Source organism: Euprymna scolopes, chromosome 7 (assembly GCF_053919585.1).
Source record: "Euprymna scolopes isolate OS-2025 chromosome 7, ASM5391958v1, whole genome shotgun sequence".
NCBI lineage: Eukaryota > Metazoa > Mollusca > Cephalopoda > Sepiida > Sepiolidae > Euprymna > Euprymna scolopes.
Window position 1 is genome coordinate 151,384,433 of NC_136488.1, and position 23,090 is coordinate 151,407,522.

At 32.2% G+C, this 23,090-nt stretch overlaps 1 protein-coding gene and 1 pseudogene across 2 annotated transcripts in view; one reads left to right on the forward strand and one right to left on the reverse strand.

Moving 5' to 3' along the window:
• LOC145280058 (regulator of telomere elongation helicase 1-like) overlaps positions 1-23,090 on the forward strand; it is a 1,039,981-nt gene that overhangs the window by 250,846 nt on the left and 766,045 nt on the right. For both annotated transcript variants that reach the window (XM_080131745.1, XM_080131746.1), the window contains exon 4: positions 5,664-5,748. In XM_080131745.1, the coding sequence (XP_079987871.1) occupies positions 5,664-5,748 (85 nt within the window). The remainder of the gene's footprint in view (positions 1-5,663; positions 5,749-23,090) is intronic.
• LOC145280461 (5S ribosomal RNA) lies at positions 20,637-20,754 on the reverse strand (annotated as a pseudogene).

The window sequence follows — 23,090 nt, forward strand, 5'->3', positions numbered from 1 at the left end:
TCTCTCTTTTTTGTTAAAATTTTAAGAAGGGTTTGTGCAATTTGTGTTTTTCTTTATAATTAGAGGTTCTCATATACTACTGATAGCTATGCTTTGTCTACTTAGTATTTTTTTTCTTTTTAGCATATGTACCTCTTCTTTAAGTCGTCTAGCTCTCCATTTTGCATCCCTGTTAATTATTTTGACCTAGTTCCATAAAGGGAAGTGTGTTCCTTTTTCTTTCCATATGTGATCAGATAGTCCTGACTTTTGACCATCCACCGCGTCACAACTTTATGGTGTTCTTCTAGTCTTACCTTTAGGGGGGAGGCGACTAGTTTCACCTTTGTATAGTTTTACGCATTTGCGTGAAATCTCATATACACAGTTTTTTGTCATGAGACTTTCACTCGAGGGCTTGGCTTATACTAGGTGTTTTTTGGGAGTCGAATCACTCTTAAAAATTGTTCTGATGTCATATGGACTGCATATTTTTTCTCCTTTCTTTTCCAAGATGGCAACCAGCATGCCGACCAATACGTTGCACAAATAGCACTCAGGATGAGAGCAATAGTCCGATTGAAAACAAGTAATATAAACAGTCGTCATCTCAAAAATGTGGAACTGTAACAAGTTGTTTTATATGTAAAGAAATAGTCAATATTCTCGCCCGAAATAACCTGTTGCTTTGCTCTTCGTATTTGCTGTCGTTCAATATCGATATGTACTCTCTTTATCTTTTCACCCGTTTCTCTCTTTAGCGATCATCTCCAAACAACCACACCATTTTGGTTTGCTACAATTCCTGGTAACCCTAACCAACATTTTTCGAAAAAGAAATCTAAAATCTTTTGTTTTTTTTTTAATGTAACAATTAAAAAATTATTTTTCATGTTTAAAAAAGACAATACAACATAATCAACTTTTACAAAAATAACTTGTGTTTATGTCATCGGTTTATTATGGAATCACAAAGTAATCAAGTTTTGAAAATTATAAAAACATGAATTCATTGCAAACTGTCTATAAAAAAAAGCTGATTTGTTTCAAATTAATGATCACATAGGTCACTTACATCAGGATTTCTTGTAAACTATATCGATTTAAGGTTATTAGCATTTTTTTCTCATCTTCAGTCTTTTCTATGGTGATAGGCATTGAGAAAGGTAAACATTAATAGACATTACATGATATTCAAATAGGTAAACGTGGAAAATTAAGATTTAAAATGTGGAAAAGTATAAGACAACTTATGAATCTCTCAAGAGTATGGGACAACCAGTATTACTTTCATGAGTATAGGACAACCAATATCACTTTCATGAGTATGGGACAACCAATATCACTTTCATGAGTATAGGACATCCAATATCACTTTCATGAGTATGGGACATCCAATATCACTTTCATGAGTATGGGACATCCAATATCACTTTCATGAGTATGGGACAACCAGTATTACTTTCATGAGTATGGGACAACCAATATTACTTTCATGAGTATGGGACAACCAGTATTACTTTCATGAGTATGGGACAACCAGTATTACTTTCATGAGTATGGGACAACCAATATTACTTTCATGAGTATGGGACAACCAGTATTACTTTCATGAGTATGGGACAACCAGTATTACTTTCATGAGTATGGGACAACCAGTATTACTTTCATGAGTATGGGACAACCAGTATTACTTTCATGAGTATGGGACAACCAGTATTACTTTCATGAGTATGGGACAACCAGTATTACTTTCATGAGTATGGGACAACCAGTATTACTTTCATGAGTATGGGACAACCAGTATTACTTTCATGAGTATGGGACAACCAGTATTACTTTCATGAGTATAGGACAACCAGTATTACTTTCATGAGTATGGGACAACCAGTATTACTTTCATGAGTATGGGACAACCAGTATTACTTTCATGAGTATAGGACAACCAATATTACTTTCATGAGTATAGGACAACTACTTTTTTACCTAAAATATTACATTAAAAAAAAAAATAAATATTGAATCACAATATTTATGTCCATAAATTATTATAAACTAAAATATTAGTAATCCCAAATGATAACTAAGGCAAGGACAACAGCATATTCGTTTCGTTGTTTTGACTCTCATGTGTGTATCTGTTGACATCTTATATGCTTTTATATAGAGTGATGTGGTTCTCGGTTGATTGTGTTTAACTGTGTCGGATATTTACCTGAGAGTCAAAACAATGAAAAGAATATTTGTTTCCATAGCTCTAGTGATTACTTATCTAGTCCTACCTGATATACTGTTGCTTAACTTTGATATACAAACCGGAAATAGCTTGTGCGAGTCAAGCCCTCTACATGAAAAGATCATGACTAAGAACTGCGTATATGAGATCCCATGTAAATGTGGAAAACTAAACAAAGATGAGACATGTCCACTACAAGTAAGGTTAGAAGAACATCGGAAAGCTGTAGTATATGGGTATAGCTGACGATATCCGGAAGAAAAAGAGAAACCATCTACCGTTATGGGACGAAATAAAAATTATAGACAGAGAAGAACCGTGAAGAGTAAGACGGCTCAAAGAAGCGGCACATATGCTGAAAGACAATCAATTACTAAGTAGACCTAGTATAGAATTTAACATGATATGGGAACTGTTAATTATACATGGTAAATATATACAGTAATAAGTAAAGTAATAACAATAATGTGTGAGTGTGTGTGTGTGTGTGTGTGTGTGTGTGTGTATATATATATATATAATGTGTGTGTAGTAGTAGTGATGGGACGATTCCAATATTTTTACTGATTCCGATTCTTTACAAATCTCTAAATATTTAACTATAAAGATATTATTCCCCCCCCCCCCCGCCTCCCGATTACTGTAAAAACATGTGTTAAATGCACATATATGTTTTCAAACATAAAAACACACTAGACGGAGAGTGATGTATATGTTTTAGTTTTACTGATAGTTTAAAATCAATATTTATTGTTTCATTATTACTACCAGCAGTGAAAGATTTTGTTTTAAACAGCATCAAATAAAAGGATAATTGAATGAATCGTTTTTGCAATCAGATATGGCTGTACTGATATGCAAAAGTTTAAATGTAACATAAATATCTTGTTAATCTTTCCTAGACATGGCCACAAATAGTAGCCCCTTACGTCCAAGTGGTGAAATGCTTTGTAAGGGGTCAACATGAGTAAAAAAAAAAAAAAAATAGGCACAAATTTTCTGATACCCCCCCGTCCTCCACTGAGTTTCAATTTTTACGATTCCCAATTCTGATTCTGATTAATTGTCCTAATACTAATACATAGTAATATATGTATATAGTAATATTGATTAGTAATAAATAGTGATATTTAAAACTAGAAATAAAATGGGTTTAAGGCTCCTAAAAATTCATACTAGAACTTTCCGCAAAGACCCATGGTGCAGTGGTTAGAGTACTTGGAAAAAATCAATTGTAATAGTGGTATTCTTCTGAAGGTTGACGGTTCAATTCTCAGTATAGGTGACCAAAATTACAATTGCGAATTACTTATGATCTATATCCAGTCATGGCTGATAGAATGAGAGCATGATACTCCCATGAAGTAAATAAAGGGTTCTATTTGAAATTCCATCCAAATTCTTATTCAGAAATATTCCCGAATTTGGCAAGATACACCTGAAGAAAATTGGAGCTTACATCAACCAAAACGTTATGAAAATGACACTCAAGAAAAGAACAGAAGTTCAAAAAATCCAAATACAAATAACCAATCCTCATCTCAAAAATTCAGAAAAGTTTTATAAGTTTAAACGTTTGATTGTTGGATCTCTATTTTTTTAAAAAGTATTTTGAGTTTTTTTTATATTCATTTTTTCTTTTTAGAAATAGGTATTTATAGATGTATAGTCGTGACATCAGCAGTTCCAACTATAAACAGAAATAGATGAATTAAGTTCTAACTTTTAGTTAAATCTATATAATATCGACTTGAGTATTTTTTTACTTAGAAGAAGTGAACTGTTTAGAAAAAACATAATACTCACATACATGCATGCCTTAGTTTCTTTCCGTTTTTTTTTTTTACTTCATTTTTTTTTCAAAGGAATTTTAAATTACATTTAATACCTACATTATTTGTGATTATAATAAATATCAATTCTATATTAATTAAAATATAATATTTATACATATTTTACAACTGGGCAACGCCAGGCGGCCTGCTAGTATACAAATAAAAAAAGGCATTGTACTTTTCTTGCTAAACAACTATTTTTTTTCTATAAATTAGAAAGATCAATCATATTATTTGGATTCTTTGGATGACTGTTCTCATTTTGAGTATTGAAATGGCGTTGCAGAATACACTTAAATTCAAGATAAAATCAACAGTTTCTTTTGTTAAATAACTTCTTTGCTGGGAGAAACAAAAGCAAAAAGGAAAAGCATGAATCCATTCAGTTTGTTCAGTGAAGTTAGTGTTTGCCACTTTCTCATGTAAAATTCTGAATTGATGACATAAGTACTGGAATTTTCTTGGATACCTATTCCTAAAAGGTACCCACTTATTAAAATTTCCAGCTGTTTCAAGAAAATAAATACTAATAATACAAAGCCATGATTGGCCAAACAGATTGTGCAATAAATCAGAGAAAAAGATTTGCAAACGATGAAGAATAATGGACGACTGACAGGATGGAAAGCTGTCTTACAGGTGGTCGTGTGTAGCGTTGATTTTCCATGACTACTTTTGAAAAGAAAGATTTTAAAATTGTATGAAGCAACTGACTTACAACAATATTCATTGAAGTTGAGTTAATAAATTGGTTTGGTTATTTGCTTTGCAGCATATCAACCCTTTTTGAGTTATTTAATGCCAAATCCAGTAATTTCTGAAAAAGGTTTGATGTTTCAAGTTCTGTATATCTTTAAATATTTAATTGTGGTGTTCGATTTGCTTTTTTTTATTTTGTATACATAAATTGCTGTTTTTGTGTTTAACTTTGCAGAACATGATTGAGTTTTGCAAAGGGAAAAAAATCAATAACATTAATGTTACATGCATATCAAGTCAGAAGGATAGTATCTTCAAACACTAATTTGATAGCACCAGGGCCCTTTTGAGAGACTTTTATTCTCTGCAGGGAGACAATTGGCATATTCTAATGGCCTGCTAACAGGGTCAGATTAATAAATTGAATTAATAAATTGATCTTGTAAGAAAAAAATATTCAAAGACTTTTCTATTTATTAATTCATCCCAATGCAGACATCAACCATCACAATGAAATCCAAGAAAATGGCACAATCTACAAGAAAGTCAGAGACTATCACAGAATATACAGCAATGTGTCTCATTCTAAACCCATTAAGAGAGGGATGTTGGTTTATGATAATCAAAGTGGTTTTTCTTGAATGATTCAAGTTATGTCCCCTGAATTATGATATGCATCAAAAGTATGAACTCTTCAACTCAAAGTACAAAACAGTCTTGTATATACATAACGTGAGATTAAAATTATGCCTTGAGCTTGTTTATAGATGTTCCAGTCTAGCTCAACATATTTCAACTCGTATATAAATAGTATAGCAATATATTTGTCTGTCCAGATTCTTGCTTTTATTAAAGTTTTGTTTTCATTAACAGTGTCATTGGAATTTGATAGGATTTGTTTAATTTTGTTTCAGTGGTGCCAAAAATCATCTATGCTTCCCGAACTCACTCTCAGTTGTCACAAGCAATTCAGGAGTTGAAAAGAACTGCTTACAACAGGTAAGAAATTTTGACTAATAACTTGCAGATAATCAAGAAGAAAACTTACTTTTTGGTTATCAAAATAAATATTTGCATTATTTATGTTAAAATGTTTTAATAGAAAAGAATGTGAGAACATAAACAAAATATGTGGCATAGGTAAATCATTCGATTTGTGTCTTTTATCACATGAACAAGATGTAACGAAAGAGCTTGAAAGACACGTATCAGTTAGTCAAGAATTGGGGGTCAGTTAGCAGACTTGGTCGGAGTAAGAAGGCAAAGGACATTCGTGCAATGGGTCCAAGTAGGGGAAAATGTCGATAGTAAAAAGTTAGGACCAGTGTGGCAGCTTTCCAATGGGGGGAAACATTTGAAATAAAGCTGCTGTAAATACCACCAAGAATTCAAGTGGTACGAATCTTCATTTGTAGCTTTTCCGAGGATCTGTCAAATCAAGACAAAAGATGGACCAGGTGTGTTTTGCCATTGGCTGATGTAAACCCCCAGTGACTGTTATTTGTCCTTTGATGCCATAATTGTTATATGTCCTGTTTAAACAATCACTAGATGATCAATAGGCATATTCATATCTAGATGATCAAATATATATACACACATCAATAAATACACATATGTAGACACCCCCATGTTATATCACTAGATGATACATGAATTCAGACATGTACACACACACACACACACACACACACACACACACACACACACACACACACACACATATAGTGAATGAATGGCACAAGTCTTTATTCCGAAGTTCATGATGTTGATCATCTTATAATTCATTCCTTTAATTCAGTTGACATTTACAATTCTTGACAGTATCTGTTTCGTAGCACAAAATCAATCACTTAGATATTATATCCATTAGTGAATCTATTTTGCCCTTAACTCATCAGAAGAAATAGCAACAATTAATCCATCAAAAGGAAATAAAATGCGTTTAGACATGATTAAAAAATTTGAAAATTGGAAGAGAAGCTGCAAATACCATATAGTTTGCTTACATTACACCATTTTGTGCTACGAAACAGATACTGTCAAAATGTGTCAACTGAATCAAAAGAATAAATTGTAAGATGGTCAACATCATGAAATTCGGAATATAGACTTTTGTCATTTATTCATTATATGCATTATATGCGAAAATTGGAAGAGAAGCTGTAAATACCTTTATAATATGTTTACATTATGCCATTTTGAATTTAGAAAATATATATATATATATATATATATATATATATATATATATATACCCCCCCTAAACAGCAAGATGGAGTAATTTTTTTATATCATCATCATCATCATCATTATGCAGTCCTTCATAGCTGAAAATGACTAGTCAGGGTCTAGGTGCTTTATCCTACGGTGTTGTAGAATTCCACATTCAGTGTGGAAAGTTTCCCTATCAGTAGTGCATGGGTAGTTACCAGGGTTGTGCCTTTGGTAATATTTTTGTTCAGACTGAGCCTTTATTTTTGCCTCCGTTTCTACCTTTCCTTTGTGAAGATTACTGCACCAGCCACTTCAGTCTGCTGCTGGCTCTTCCCAATTTTTGTGTTCATATTCATCGCCTTTAGGTGGCGCTTTATCACATCCTTGTAGCAGAGTTTCTGCCCACCAATATTTCTGTGCCCATTTTCCAATTTTCCATACAATAGGATTTTTGGGATGCAATTGTTTTCCATTCTGGCCACATGGCCAGTCCACTGCAGATGGGTGATGGCGAGTACAGCTTCTATGTTGTCCATGTTAGCTCTGTTGAGTACTTGAACATTTGGTATAAGATCGTTTCATTTAATTTTCATAATTTTTCTTAGAGCATATTGTTGTATTGCTTCCAACCTCTTTATGTGGTCCTGTACAGTGTGTAGGTTTCTGTTGAATAAAGTAGAGCAGCTAATACCACTGCTGTATAAATTTTGCATTATTATATATATAGGAGTCTATTTAATTTATTCTAAGCAGTAGTTACTGGTTGCATTAAACATTTAAAGTTACGAATGGATATTACCAACATAGCTGTCATAACTGACATGCTTATCCCAACTAATGTCAGATTATGTTTTTTTTTATTTAAAAAAAATATTTTTTTGGTTAAAACCAATCTATTATGCAGACTACAATATTGTGTGTATTTCGGTTTCTAAGAACTCCAAATAAATACAATATCAAAAAATAAAAAAATAAATAAAATCGATGGAAACTGTAAAAAGACTTGAGAATTCTGTTTGTACTTGAGCTTCTTTCGAATTTTCTGTTTATTTTTTTTCTTCAGAAATACAAATAAAAATCATATTTTTTCTTTTATTTTCCTGGCATTTTTTAATCTTTTTTTTTTAGGGGGGGGGGCGTAGTAACTTTTACTGAGACTGCTATCATTTACAGATGACATCTTTTTTTATCTGCCCGTTCAATCTTGCATTTTTCTCATGACTATTGATTTTCCTCTGCTTGTCACTTGATGATTGCTTGAAAAAAATAATACTAATCACCACACTTTACACACACACACACACACACACACACACACACACACACACACACACACACACACACACACACACACACACACACATGTAGTGGTTGGTTGCATTCCAATGTACTAAGGAGAGAATCGGTTCATAATCATGACTTTTATTTATTTTATTATTTTTTTTATTTCGGTGAATGTTTATATTTTCTTCCTTACGATGTTAAGCATGTTTTACAATCCATAAGAAAAAATATTGTCTTTAGCTTATTTGGCTGATCTTCAGAGACAATCAAATATCAATGAAACATGACGCAGTATTCCAAAATCAAATACAAGGTAGAAAGATGTTCAAAAAGATGAGAATGGCAAGTCCAAAGCATGAAAAACTCACTTTAAAGATATATATGTATATATATATATATATATATATATATATATATATATATATATATATTTCAGAGGAAACATAATTTAATTTAAATACCAAAAAACAAGAAATGGGCAGGTGAAATTATTAAAATTTCCTTAAGGCCTTATCGTCTGACCCTCTAAGAGGAAACGTCAGAATGATAAATTAAAAACTAAGAAAACGAATGAGGGAAGAAGGGAATTTTGGTTTCAGTTGGAAGAACAGTGGAAAAAAAAAAAAAAAAAAAATCTCACTGTTCAGGTGGTTTTAAATCAATGAATATCTCCAACTGATGTTTCAGAATCTTTTGTCTACACAGGCTAGGTCGAGAGTTGTTAATAACTAACGCCTCAATGATATTGAGATGATAGTTCGACCTCGCACTGTATAAAACAGAAAACCACCCATCGGAATATTGATCGGCACACCTATTTATACTCAACAGGTGATTGCCAATGGCGGACTCATGAGCTTGGGAGTGCCCGGATGTTCTCGAAACCTGGTGTAGTCGAATATCTCGAGGGATATGTTGGGATATTCTCATTTCTAATCTTTGGGATGGTTTGCCAACGTAGTCAGCTCCACACTGACAAACGAATTTATAAACAACAGAGTTCTTTTGAATGGTTGGCAAAACATCTTTACGAAAAGAAGAGAAAAAGGTTCGAGTTGTATAAACTACTCTAAGCATAGTAGCTGGAAAACAACGTTGAGTAGCAGAAGAAATCCTTTCAACAATATGAAGGCCAACAGGACCCAACCATGGTAATTTTAGATAAATGGGACAACGTGATGGACCAATATGTTTACCACTATTAAATGTAGTAATTTTACGTTCAATAGTAGATTTTATTATATTAATGGGATATCCATTATTAAGAAAAATATTTGTGATTTCCCCAAGTTCCGTATCAAGACGGTTTGGTGAACAAATCATAAGTGCACGATGCGTAAGAGCGCTAATGAGGTTTATTTTTCTAGACTGAGGGGCAAAAGAAAACCAATTAAGATAGAGCCCTGTAAATGTAGGTTTTCTATAAACAGAGGTCTCAAACGTAGTACCAACTTTAGAAACCTTTAGAAAAAAAAAAAATTACCTTTATCTAAAAATACAGAGTTCTTGGCTTCCTTTGACATTAATAGTCTTTTTACTAATATACCTTTGGATGAAACCATTGGTATTTGTGCTGACTATCTATACCGTGGCCCCTTAAAATCTCCACAATTGTTGAAAGGATTTCTTCTGCTACTCAACGTTGTTTTCCAGCTACTATGCTTAGAGTAGTTTATACAACTCGAACCTTTTTCTCTTCTTTTCGTAAAGATGTTTTGCCAACCATTCAAAAGAACTCTGTTGTTTATAAATTCGTTTGTCAGTGTGGAGCTGACTACGTTGGCAAAACATCCCAAAGATTAGAAATGAGAATATCCCAACATATCCCTCGAGATATTCGACTACACCAGGTTTCGAGAACATCCGGGCACTCCCAAGCTCATGAGTCCGCCATTGGCAATCACCTGTTGAGTATAAATAGGTGTGCCGATCAATATTCCGATGGGTGGTTTTCTGTTTTATACAGTGCGAGGTCGAACTATCATCTCAATATCATTGAGGCGTTAGTTATTAACAACTCTCGACCTAGCCTGTGTAGACAAAAGATTCTGAAACATCAGTTGGAGATATTCATTGATTTAAAACCACCTGAACAGTGAGATTTTTTTTTTTTTTTTTTTTTTTTCCACTGTTCTTCCAACTGAAACCAAAATTCCCTTCTTCCCTCATTCGTTTTCTTAGTTTTTAATTTATCATTCTGACGTTTCCTCTTAGAGGGTCAGACGATAAGGCCTTAAGGAAATTTTAATAATTTCACCTGCCCATTTCTTGTTTTTTGGTATTTAAATTAAATTATGTTTCCTCTGAAATTTCTCCTTCCATTTTGCTGTACCAAAAATTTACTTATATATATATATATATATATATATATATATATATATAAATAAATAAAAAGGAACAAACCGAGTTATGTGTTCATCAATGTTTCATCTTTATTACGAGACTTTCTCTGGATTAAATACAGAAGAAATGTTGATGAGCATATAACTCAGATTGTTCTTTTTTATTTCTTTATTTTGTCAGAATACTATTTCCATTATTCTCTTCATATATATATAATATATATATATATATTCACAGACAATTTTGCTGTATTACAGCTCCAGTCTTCTTTCGGTGGAGGAGAAATCCTTCACGACTGAGAAAATTTTTATTTTTGTACCTTTTCTCCACGTTAAAAAACGACCCTGGTGTCTAACTCTGTCCCGTGGGGAGGCATAGTAAATAGGTACAGCTCTTCAGTAAGTTTAGACAAAAAACTGCCTCAATCCAGTAAGTGTAAATTCTCAGAAATCAAAGGACCCTATTAATTTCCCTCCCCCCTATTGACCAGTTTGCTATGTTCTGTTATATCTTTCTTGTAATTGCTTGGACTTACTGGATTCCAGGATGAGAATTCATATATTTTACTAGCGGAAACATCATTTGCAGAAGGTGCACCATTCTTCATATTAGCCCATGTGTAACCATATAGTGAGGATCTTATTGAATACCATTTTATTTTGAATATCTGATCAGAATTTATTTATAGGGGGAAATATCCTCGTGCCAGGTTGTCCTGAAAAATTCCTGTACGGAGAGATCTTAGACACTCAAGTTCTCTCTTGTACGTATATATATATATATATATATATACACACACGTGTCTGGTTACGAGAAGGAAACCCGTCCTAAGATTAGGAAAGTTAATTTTGCGAATGGAACAGTTTTACACCATTTCTATGCTCACTGATAAAGATTCACCCTAAGATATTATCATATTGAACCTTATCTCTAGAATCCTTATTCCAATTTTGATCAAAATCCATTACATGATTTTGATTCTATAAAATGTCTAAAATTTAAGGCTTAAGTTTAAGAGGTTGTAAGAAGAAACTGAAATTCAAGAAATCTTGTTTAATTCATCTTTAATAACTATAGATCGAATTTAATGTAAATCTGAAATCTTTGAATTTTCAAATTGGAGGTTGTGTCCATATTATAAAATCCCCTTTTAAAATATTCCAGAGGAACTGAAATTTTGAGAATATTGATATCTAATATCTATTAAAATTTCATAAAAATCCACTGAATTTTCATGAAGGGCTTCTACACCAGTTTTATTTTCTTTGTATAAAATTAAATGAAAGTAAATATAGCCCACATTTATCTGAGAGCCGTGCATTAACCCAACATCTGAAAGCTAATCGTTGTTGTCTCTGCTTTCAACTTTGAAAAATTCTTGTAGAGAACACAATTAAATTAGAACATGAAACTAATAAACTAAGACTACGGATAGTAGAAACTCTGCGGATAAAAACTAAAAAGCCATCGATTAATTAAATTAATTTTAATAACAACGGAAAGATCCTAAAAAGGTTTTAATATTATTATTATTACTAATTAATCACACAATTCACATGAAATCAATTACTAAACATTTAAAAATACATGTTCTTTTCTCGATACCCACTCCTGAAGATAAATCTGAAAGGAACCAAAACTACAAGGTTATGCAAACAGTATGACAAATACATCTGCCAGTTCCAGCTCAAAACTTAAAAACTAATCAGGAATTTAGAAAGGATCAAAGAAAGAATATGCAGACACAGTGTTGGGACGATTAATAAGAATTGGAAAAATTTGTGTCTATTTTCCAATGCCAAAAACGATTCCTTTAAGTATGTTTTTATATTGATCCCCCAATTTATCGGAGATGGAGCTATGTTTTAAGTAGCATCCATGTGTTTGTCCGTGCGTCCATCTCTGCATCCGTTAGTCCAGTCGATTGCCAGATAACCATCCATTAGTTTTTCCTGAAATTATTTGCCACAAATTGTATTTCATTAAATAGATATGCACATTAAAAAAAAAAATTTATATAAAAATTCCCGTTGCATCCCAAAGTGCTCAAAAGAGGTAAAAAATGGCCAAAAATGACACAAAACTTTTGATCCATCCAATAGATTTTTCTGAAACTTGGCCAAAATGTGGAGCCCAGTGTTCTTAATATGAATCCAGTATGGGTGACTCTGGCAAAATTCTGGTTCTCATACGCATGGCTTTTAGTGCTAAAAACGCCTCTTTTTGTGGCTCTTTTTTCATATTTCTCAACAAAATCTTGATATGTCTGACTATATAGTGTTTTTTCACGATGGTCAAATCAAATATACATGTGTTAAGGCCTGAAACTGCATGTTATCCATTTACACTGGGATTCAGAGTCCCCAGGGGCTCAAAAGAGGTCAAAAATGCCCCAAAATGGTCAAAAATTACACTTTTTGCCCGATAACGTTTGATCCATCCATTAGATTTTCCTGAAACTTGGCCAAAATGAGGAGACCGTTGTTCTTAATAGAAATTTAGTATGAATGACCCTGGCAAAATTCTGGTTCGCATCCCTCTGGGACTTTATGGTTAAAAAACATGCCATTTTGGAGTTCTTTTTTTATATTACTCAAAAGCTATATGTATGTCGATATAGTGGTTTTCCATGGTGCTGAATTCAAATATACATCTTAAGTCATGAAACTGCACCGTTTGTCGATTTTCACTGGGATTCTGCATTCCCAGGAGATCAAATGTCCCCAAATTACAAAAAAACAACACTTTTTACCCCATGCTGCCTCATTCATTAGATTTTTCTGAAACCTGGCAAAAATGTGAAGGCAACGTTGGCCTGTTACACTTCTCGAATTCATCATTTCTTCACTATTTTTTGTGGCATCATCTTACATGCAGTACCAGAGGGGGACGCACGGCTTGTTTGATTTTGTTTAAAACGAAATCCTCCACTGCTGGTAGGAATAATACATTTTTATTAATTTTAAAGCTAAAATTTATACATCATCCCCCACAAGTATATACTTATGTTTGAAAAAGTATCTGCACATTTAACGTTTTGTGGTAATCAGGAAAAAAATTAGCTGTATAATTAAATATTTTGAAATTATAAAGAATCTGCAATTTAGTACAGAATCAGTAATTTTATCCATATCGATAAAAATATTAAAATCGTCCCTTCATGAATATATGTATGCATATATATATATATATATATATATATATATATATATATATATATATATACACACACACACACACACACGCAATGAGCCTAGGATACGGTATTTGCCCCCCCCCCTGACGGTGTTATTTGTAATGTTATTTGATTATATACATATGTATTATATACTGTACTGTATTTTGTTACTAATTTTTAATATGTGATGTATAAGATTTGGCTTAGGCCCCGCCATACACCGATTTCACCTTACGATCCCAATCCCAGAATGGATTAATGCCATATCCCGGGTTCTACTGTGTGTGTGTGTACGTGTGTGTGTGTATATATATATATATATATATATATATATATCGCTTCACCAGGAACACATACATTTTCATGCTCATTTCACAAAAAGGAAGCTTTTTAGCTTTCCCTCATCTAAAAAGCTTCCTTCATCCAATATAATATTATCCAAGATAACGAACTATCTTTCTAACAGACTCATACCTCAAGCAAGACGTTCCAGCGTACTCTTCCGAATATCCTCACCAGGATTATTTTGCCATCTTTGGTATTTAATAACTATACTATTGATTCCGAGGTCCATTGCACACTTAATTCAATGCTCAAATTCTATTACTCATGGGGATAATTACAATGGAATGGTATATCCACCCAATTTCGAATATACTTTGTCAACATCGAGAAACCATTTGGACCACAACAAATAACACACAATTAACGCAATAACGAATAAGGCTGCCTGGTATACTTTTCGAAATATCGATAAGGAGCAGTACGCTTTCACTATATGGGAATATCACTTTCTCCCATGGGCCTATTCTCTGCCCACCCGGATTTATAACCCCGAATGACATTGGACTCCTTCCGATAATGGACTATACAGATTGTATCAACTTCTCTTTTCATATAATTTTCTCCATATAATTATCCACAACCACTCAAAAAACTATTTTCAATAATTGTGCTGAAAAGCAAAATAGCGTCCATTCGCAGCTGAACATTTTGCTAACTGCATTTCATTTCCTCTGATGATATTAGCCATTGTTGAAAATCCATGGATTAAGGAAATTAAAATAACCCCTTCTATATATTCCTTTGTCAAGCAATAAATTCTTAAATCGAATATATGTCTCTATATGTTGTTTTTTTCAGAATTTAAAATTGAACCACGAAACTTCAATATTGCTTTATTCTTAAATATTGAGCTTTTCCTTTTTGGCTTGGATCTCCTTGAAAGTATTGCTTCAAGTAATATCTATCAGGATTTTTCATTTGAATTCTATCAGTGTCTTATCTTGCTTATATATATATATATATATATATATATATATATATATATATATATATATATATATATGCACATAAATAAAAATTTAGAGTTAAGTAAATTAAAAAATGTACGATAAATTTATTATTCGACAAGGAATACAAAAATATAAAGCTTTTTTTCCATTAATTTTCAATAAATGGCTCATTTCATTGGAGAAAATATTTTTAGCAAAATAATGTTTATAGGCTGTCATAAATTTTGCTGTTTAGTATATAGATTGAAAACGTTGCATGAAAAGCCTAAAAGAAACCAAGATTAAAAAAGGGATACTCCATGATGGAGTCAGGTTCAATGAAGAAAAATAGAAGCACAATTGTAAGATCCAAGACAATAGAGAAAGGTATAATCGCAGACCAAATAGAGAGATTTTAATGTTCAAATGTATGCATATGAAGCAATCCATAAAGCATAAAATCCATTGCAAATTGTAATATTTCTACAAGAGTACTGAACGAAAGATTTTTTGAATAGTTTGTTAGATAATATTCACAGAAAAATTTCTTGTAGAATTAATATATTTTAAATTAATATATTAAAAAGTAATAAAAATATCAAAATTATAATAGAATATTAGCCCACTACAAGAGAGAAAAAGCTCCATAGGGTCCCATCAAATCTGTATATATAAAAATGAAACTCTTGGTATGTTTGTAATCGATAATCTAAAAAACCACTGAAACAATTGCCTTTACATTTTATGATAGTGTTTTTATCTAATCCAAGCATGTTTTTGTATATTTAAAATGAAAAAATATTACAATATTAACAAAACTTTTTTTAAAATCGTTTATTTTCACCAATATTCAGCAATTTTGAATGCAATAGAATTTTTTTTCTGTCTTAGAGATTGTTTTACTAATATTGTTTATTTTTATATTTACTATCAAATAATAATAATAATAAAACATTTTATTGCTCGACAAATACCAAAAAAATAATGATGGTGACTTTACACGTGTGTAAAAAAACAAATTTTTTTCTTTTTTTTACGAATCGTTACAAGAATAAAACAGAAATTGTTACGATAAAAATCGTTGTTTCTTCTTAATTGTGTTTTTTTTGTTGTTGATTTTATTATATTTACATGTTTTCTTCAGTATTTTCCTTGAATAGTGTTGTTACGCTTTGATAATCAATGACGCTTGGCGAAAGCCAGCGGTGGATGTCATGTTTCGAGCAAAGCCAAGCAGCCAGTTAGTCACGTCTGGTTCAAATTCTGTACAAGTACTGGTTGGTTTTTAATTTGTGGAAAATCCAGCTCTCGAAAAAGGATTACTCTGGATAGTAACAAAAATAAAAATTACTTCAGTTTAGAAGGATTTCTCCTTTACTGATCAAGGAAAAAATGGTGAAGTATAATTCACCCTCTGTTTCTCTTCCTCTCTTTCTCTCCATCCATCTCTCCTTCTCTCTGTATCTTTCTCTATCACCCCCTCCACCTCTCTTCGAACCTCTTTCTCTCTCTCTCTTTTTCTCTCTCTCTTTCCCTCCCTTTTGTTTCTGTCTCTATTTCTCAATCTCTCTATTTCTCTCTCTATCTCCCTCCCTCTCTCTCTCTCTCTCTATCCCTCTCTCTCTCTATCCCTCTCTCTCTCTATCCCTCTCTCTCTCTCTATCCCTCTCTCTCTATCCCTCTCTCTTTCTCTATCTCCCTCTCTCTTTCTCTCTCTATATCCCCCTCTCTTTTTCTTTTTCCTATCTATAATCCATCATCCTATTTTAGTTACTGAAATTAATTACAGTGAATAAGGCATTGCCAAAACATGGATAAATCCTGTTTTACTCACCTAATTTACTTACTGTGAGAATAGAAGTGATTTGAAAATTATTGCTACATTGAACAGCACGAGGAGGAACTGGTAAAACCTTTCTAATTACATTGATTTTGGCAGCTATTCGATGACAAAATGACATAGCTTTAGCTCTTGCTGCATGCGGAATAGCTGCGACCTTACTACCAGGTGGAAGAACTACTCATTCTGCTTTGAAATTATTATTAAACATTCAATTTTTTTCATGGAAAAAATATTGCAGAAATGCAAACTTATTGTTTGGAATGGATGCATAATGGCACACAATAAATCACTTGAGGCTCTTGATCGATCCTTGCAAGATTGCAGTAGATTTCAGACAAACGTTACCTGTAATTCTTCAATCAACACCAGCAGATGAAATAAATGCTTGCCTCAAATACTTTTGGTGCCATGTGAAAACATTTAACTCAAAATATGCGTGTTCAGTTGAAGAATGCTCAATCCACATAGAAATCTTTGCATCAATTGTGAGAAATTAGTTATGGAAAACGTGCTGGCTGATCCGAGTTAAGGGCGAATTCCGTTGATTCTTAACTTCTGTAATTTAGTTACATAAAAGAAGAGTTAGTAAAAAAGATTTTTCAAATTAATTATAAGAATTTCGGTTGGTTGAGTGAATGAGCTATTGTTGCAGCTCAAAACAAAGACGTCCATGAACTTAATGATAAGTGAGGTAGTCACATACAAGTCTGTCGACACTGTTGTGGAAGCAGATGAAGTGGCTATGTTGCAATATTTTGGACGTATAATGGGGTATGATCCCGCATAGTCGGACGATTCTATTTATAAACGATGCTGCTAGGAACTGACGAATCGAATTAATTCATGTTCTGCTACCAACCAATCAGAAACCAGAATTGCTCCATAAATATTAAACCTTTTCTGTAGCAATTTCACGTTTTTTTTCCGTCTCGACACGGTAAGAAAATTTTGCTCTGTGGAACTGTCTACTGCAAACAAGTCACCTCTCAAAACTTGTTTAGAACAACGAACCATCTGAAACTGTTCTGAAACTAAACATGGCTTACACTTCTAGAGGCTAATTATCTAACAAAATTTTTGAATTCACTAGATTTACCAGGGATGCCACCACATGTACTGCAATTGAAAATTGGTGTACTAATTATGTTGCAAAATATAGACCAATACAAGCTTTGCAATGGCACATGGCTTGCAGTAAAAAAAGTAATGAACAACATCATAGAAGCAACAATCTTAACAGATATCTTCATTCCATGCATTCCTATGATTCCACCGGATATGCCATTTCACTTTAGGAGATTGCAATTTCCAATTCGATTGTAGTTCGCAATCACCATCAACAAAGCTCAGGGGCAATCTTTACAATTGTGTGGCTTACATCTACACACTGTTTCTCACAGGGACAATTTATATTTTATGTTCAAGAGTCAGCAAAGCAGAAAATCTATATGTTTCGAAAATGGAATAACAAAAAATTGTGTATTCACACATACTGGGAAATTAAGCATATAAGAAACATGCATTTTCTAATTTTGGATTTTTTTCCATTTTGCCAAATTAAGCCACAGCAACGTGTAGCAGGGTACAGCTAGTATTAAAATATAAATGAAATATACAATATTTTATCTAGACTAATTAGTAATAGTAATTGGGTTATGGAGGTCACCTTTATATATATATATATATTTAGACACGTCTGATTGAACACAACAGAGTTATTTCTTTTTCCAATCTTTCTGGATAGCTTTTCTATTTGCCAATCGGCCTTTTTACATTTGGCAGGCATATTATATAGAAGTGCCCAAAAGTTGAGAAAAATATGGCCGAACAACGACTTTTGGGCACCATTCTATATAATATGGCTGCTGAAATTAAAAAAGACCACTTGGTAAAAGCTATACAGGAAGATCGGAAAAAGGAATAACTCTGTCGTGTTCAATCAGACATGTCTAAATATTGACTTGCTGCCAAAATATACAAAGTTATATATATATATACATATATATATATATATATATATATATATATATATATACATACTCACACACATACACATTATTTATGACTTTTCCTTAATATATATTTGTATTACTTTTTATTATCACTCATATATATACTAATATTTCTTTGTTAATAGTAGATAAATGTACTGTATTTTTGTTGTTATTCCATTTGAATCAGTTAATATCTTTTGCCTCATTTCACAGTTTTGACAGCAGCATTCATTATTTCGGCAGGTTCTACCTTCAATACTTGAACCGACACCAAATACATGATGACTGCTGCCCATCACCTTTCATCATGCGCTCTACTTCTGTGCTTTCTCTTTTTCTTTTGTTTTGCCTTGCTAAAATTAACTTGAAAATTTCTGCCGTCTTTGTTTTTTCTTTTGTCAGGTTTTCTTTTTTTTTTTTTTTAAGTTCTAAGACTTAGAGAAAAGTAAGTTTGTTGATTGATGGGGGACTAATCTGGTCTGACATTTGTTTCCACTTCTCCATTTGTGTCCGTTTATATAGTTTACATTTATGTGTGTTGAAAGAAAGATGTGTCTCAGGTTTTCTACATATACCATATAGATACTTAGCATTATAAGATATGCTACATGTAATTTATGCATTTGGTTAATTTAAGAGTTATTTGTATGTGTTTGTGTGTGTGTGTGTATATATATATATATATATATATATATATATATATATATATATAAACTACTTAATTTACTCGCATAAAATTAATATACGAAAGTATAAATTTATGTGTAAACTTTAAGTATTTACTTCAAAAGTGCTCAATGCGTAGGTAGAGCTAGTTAGTAAGTTATAAAATGTATATGGCGATTAAGCTAAACTGAATATTCCGCGTTTCATCCACTCTAGGATTCTTCAGGCGGAATATTCAGTGTAGCTTAATCGCCATATACATTTTATAACTTACTATATATTTTATTAATATAAACAAATTTATATGGTCACTACACTGGACATGCTAATGTTTTGGACAGATGTTGGTTAAAACCACAAGTCCTCATCAAGCGACTTAAAAACTTTTTTTGGTCTTCCACAGAAAAAAAAAAAAAAAGGTTTTCAAAAAAAATAAAAAAAAAATTTTTTTTTAGTTGCTTAATGAGGACTTCTGGTTTTAACCAACCATCTGTCTGAAACATTAACATGTCCAGTGTAGTGACCGTGTAAATATGTTTATATTAATAAAAATATATCTTGCTCCTCTTGCCTGGAGCACTCTTAATAACCTCATTAAATTGCTTAGTTATGGCTCTTGAATACCTATAATTTGGTGTGTGTGTGTGTGTGTGTGTGTGTATATATATATATATATATATATATATATATATATATATATATATATATATACACACACATATATAAAGCAGTATTTATTCAGTTTTGCTCATGTTGAGATATATTGCTGGTGAGAAGATTTCTTATGAAAAAAAATTTCAAATACAGTCATATTTTTATAATTTCTTGAAAAAAATTAAAAATAACATTTGCAATATGAGGTCAAGTAATAAAAAAAAAGCTGTTAACAGGGTAGTATTCTTATTAAAAAAAAACAACTTCTGAATGATGTCTCTGTTCAGTTTCAAGAGACAATAGGCACTCCTGAAGAGTAGCTGTGCAAGGGTTGTGCAATTCACAAGCATACTTCTCCCGACTCAGCATTTCTGTAGTCCAGTGGCAAGGAGAAGTGCTAGATGACTGGAAACAATACCGAGATAAGCGGAGAGCACATACAGCACCTAGTGTTCCCAAATGGTCACCCATCTTAGTACTGACCAAGCTCAATGTTGCTTAACTTCAGTGATCTAATGGGAACCGGTGTGTCAACATGATTATTCCATATACTGTGCTGTTTTTCAAGATAGCTGTAAAACAACAAGTGGGTTTTAATAAATCTAAAGGAATACTTAGTTTAAAATTAATAAACCAATCTATATATTAATACCATAATACCTTTAACGTACATACATATGTCACGGTTTCCAGATTATAAATTATTTAATTCGGAGATCCTATTTATTAAAAAGGTGATAACATGCTACAAACATTAAATTAATATATAGATATATTAATTTAATGTTCATAGTATGTTATCACCTTCTATCCATTATTTTAATAAATAGGATCTCCCGATCACCAAAGACGCAATGTGTTAAAAAAAAAAAAAATAATAATAATAAAAAATGATGTTGCTTTTGAGCCATACATCAAACTAAAATATACCTTTATCTTCTCGCTCGAACCCAAGGGTAGTATCTGTTCTGTCTAAAAATGGTATAATGATATTGTTAGGTTTCCATTCATGCTGGGTGTCCATACAACAGAAATATGATACAGACCCCTATAACGATATTGAAGATAAACCGTAATAACCAGATATATTCTAGCACTACATTGACCAGATTACTTAAATGAATACTTTTTTTTAACAAAAGGGCTACAATAAGATTGTAGAGTTTGCATTCATGCTGAACATTGACAGAATGCCCAGCAGCAAAATATATTACATATGAAAGATGCTACTGTGGAATTTTCACAGGTCCCACCAGTAAAGATAATTATTTTAAATTTTATATCTTTTTAAAAACATTCTTCCTTGAGATATTCTTTGTTCGCTTTTATTGCTTTTTGAAACAAAGTGAATTTATTAATAAAAATAAATTACGTTTCTTAATGTTATATTTATTTTCTGGAGCTACTGGCTAATTGCCTCTAGCGACCCTTCGTGTACCCCACAGCAAACAGTTTCCATGAACAGAGTTTCTATCCAAGGATTATTTCATGATTATTACATGTTCAAATAAAATGTCAGCAGACACTTTTTTTTTATTTATTTGCATTTTCACCTCAAACAAGGCACAGCACCACTTTGATGTGAGTGTGGTGTGAGGGGTGGGCTACTATTTGGGACATAAATTGCAAAGATACTATATAGGGAGTTGAGCAGCAAGATGTCTGTTTACATTACACTTGTACTTCTGCATGTTAGTACAGTTGGGGAAGCAGGAACCTGGAAGAGTATTTCAAAGTCTAGCAGTTCTGGGGAAGAAACTATTAAAATAGAAGACTTTCTGGCATCTGGGGATTTCTACTATGTAGGGATGGGATTTTGCTGCTTGCCAGGTTTGTTGGGAATATTTATGTCGAGGGGATACAAAGCTTATCAAATTTTGTTCATTATATTCAATCTTCTCATGATATTCATCTCATTCAACTGACAATATATCCATCTTATTAACTTTTATTTTCAAGTGGGTTTTAGCCTTCATAATTAGTGACTCCTCAGTAAATACAACTTTTAAAAAAATCCATGTCATTCCAAAATTAGTTTAATGTTTTTTATCTTCAAATATGATTGTAAGGCATGCGAGAATATATCAGAAGTTTTTTATGGTCTGTAGGGATATAGAAGAGTTTGGCATTGACTGAGCTAGTAAGATCTAAAAGAAGCTATCAAAATAGTTATAATAGTGGCTACTTCGAATATTGCTTATTTTCAACAAGACTAAAATGTTTTAAAATTTATTTTCAACAAGACTAAAATGTTTTAAAATTTATTTTCAACAACACTAAAATGTTTTAAAATTTATTTTCAACAAGACTAAAATGTTTTAAAATTTATTTTCAACAAGACTAAAATGTTTTAAAAATTTATTTTCAACAAGATTAAAATCTTTGAAAATTTATTTTCAACAACACTAAAATCATAAATTGGCTTCAATTGAAATGAATTGATTCGGCACACTCTCTGTTATTCATACAATCTGTTTGAAATCGATTTCATTTGCATCTGACCAACAGGAAGTGGTCGTATTTCACTGCATAGAAAATAGATTTGTATCTTTGCAGAATGATAAAGTGACCACCACTCCCACGTCAAGCCTGCCATAAATAGTTGACTTATCTGTTGCCAAATAACAATACTCGTCGGCTGTTGACCTTTTACGTTGCTAAAAACACTCGACTCTGTTATCGATATTTTATATTCGATGTGTATCGTGTTAATAAGCATAAATCTTTTTTTATGTATGCAGCCATAGACAAACGTTTCCGAATAATCGCATTTACATTCTGTTTTCAAACTGTTTGTCTTCATTCCTGTCAAGAGGATCATATTTGGTGTATTAATTTGGCATGCTTATATTTTTCTGCCTTATATTAAAATTAATATTTATCGTCAA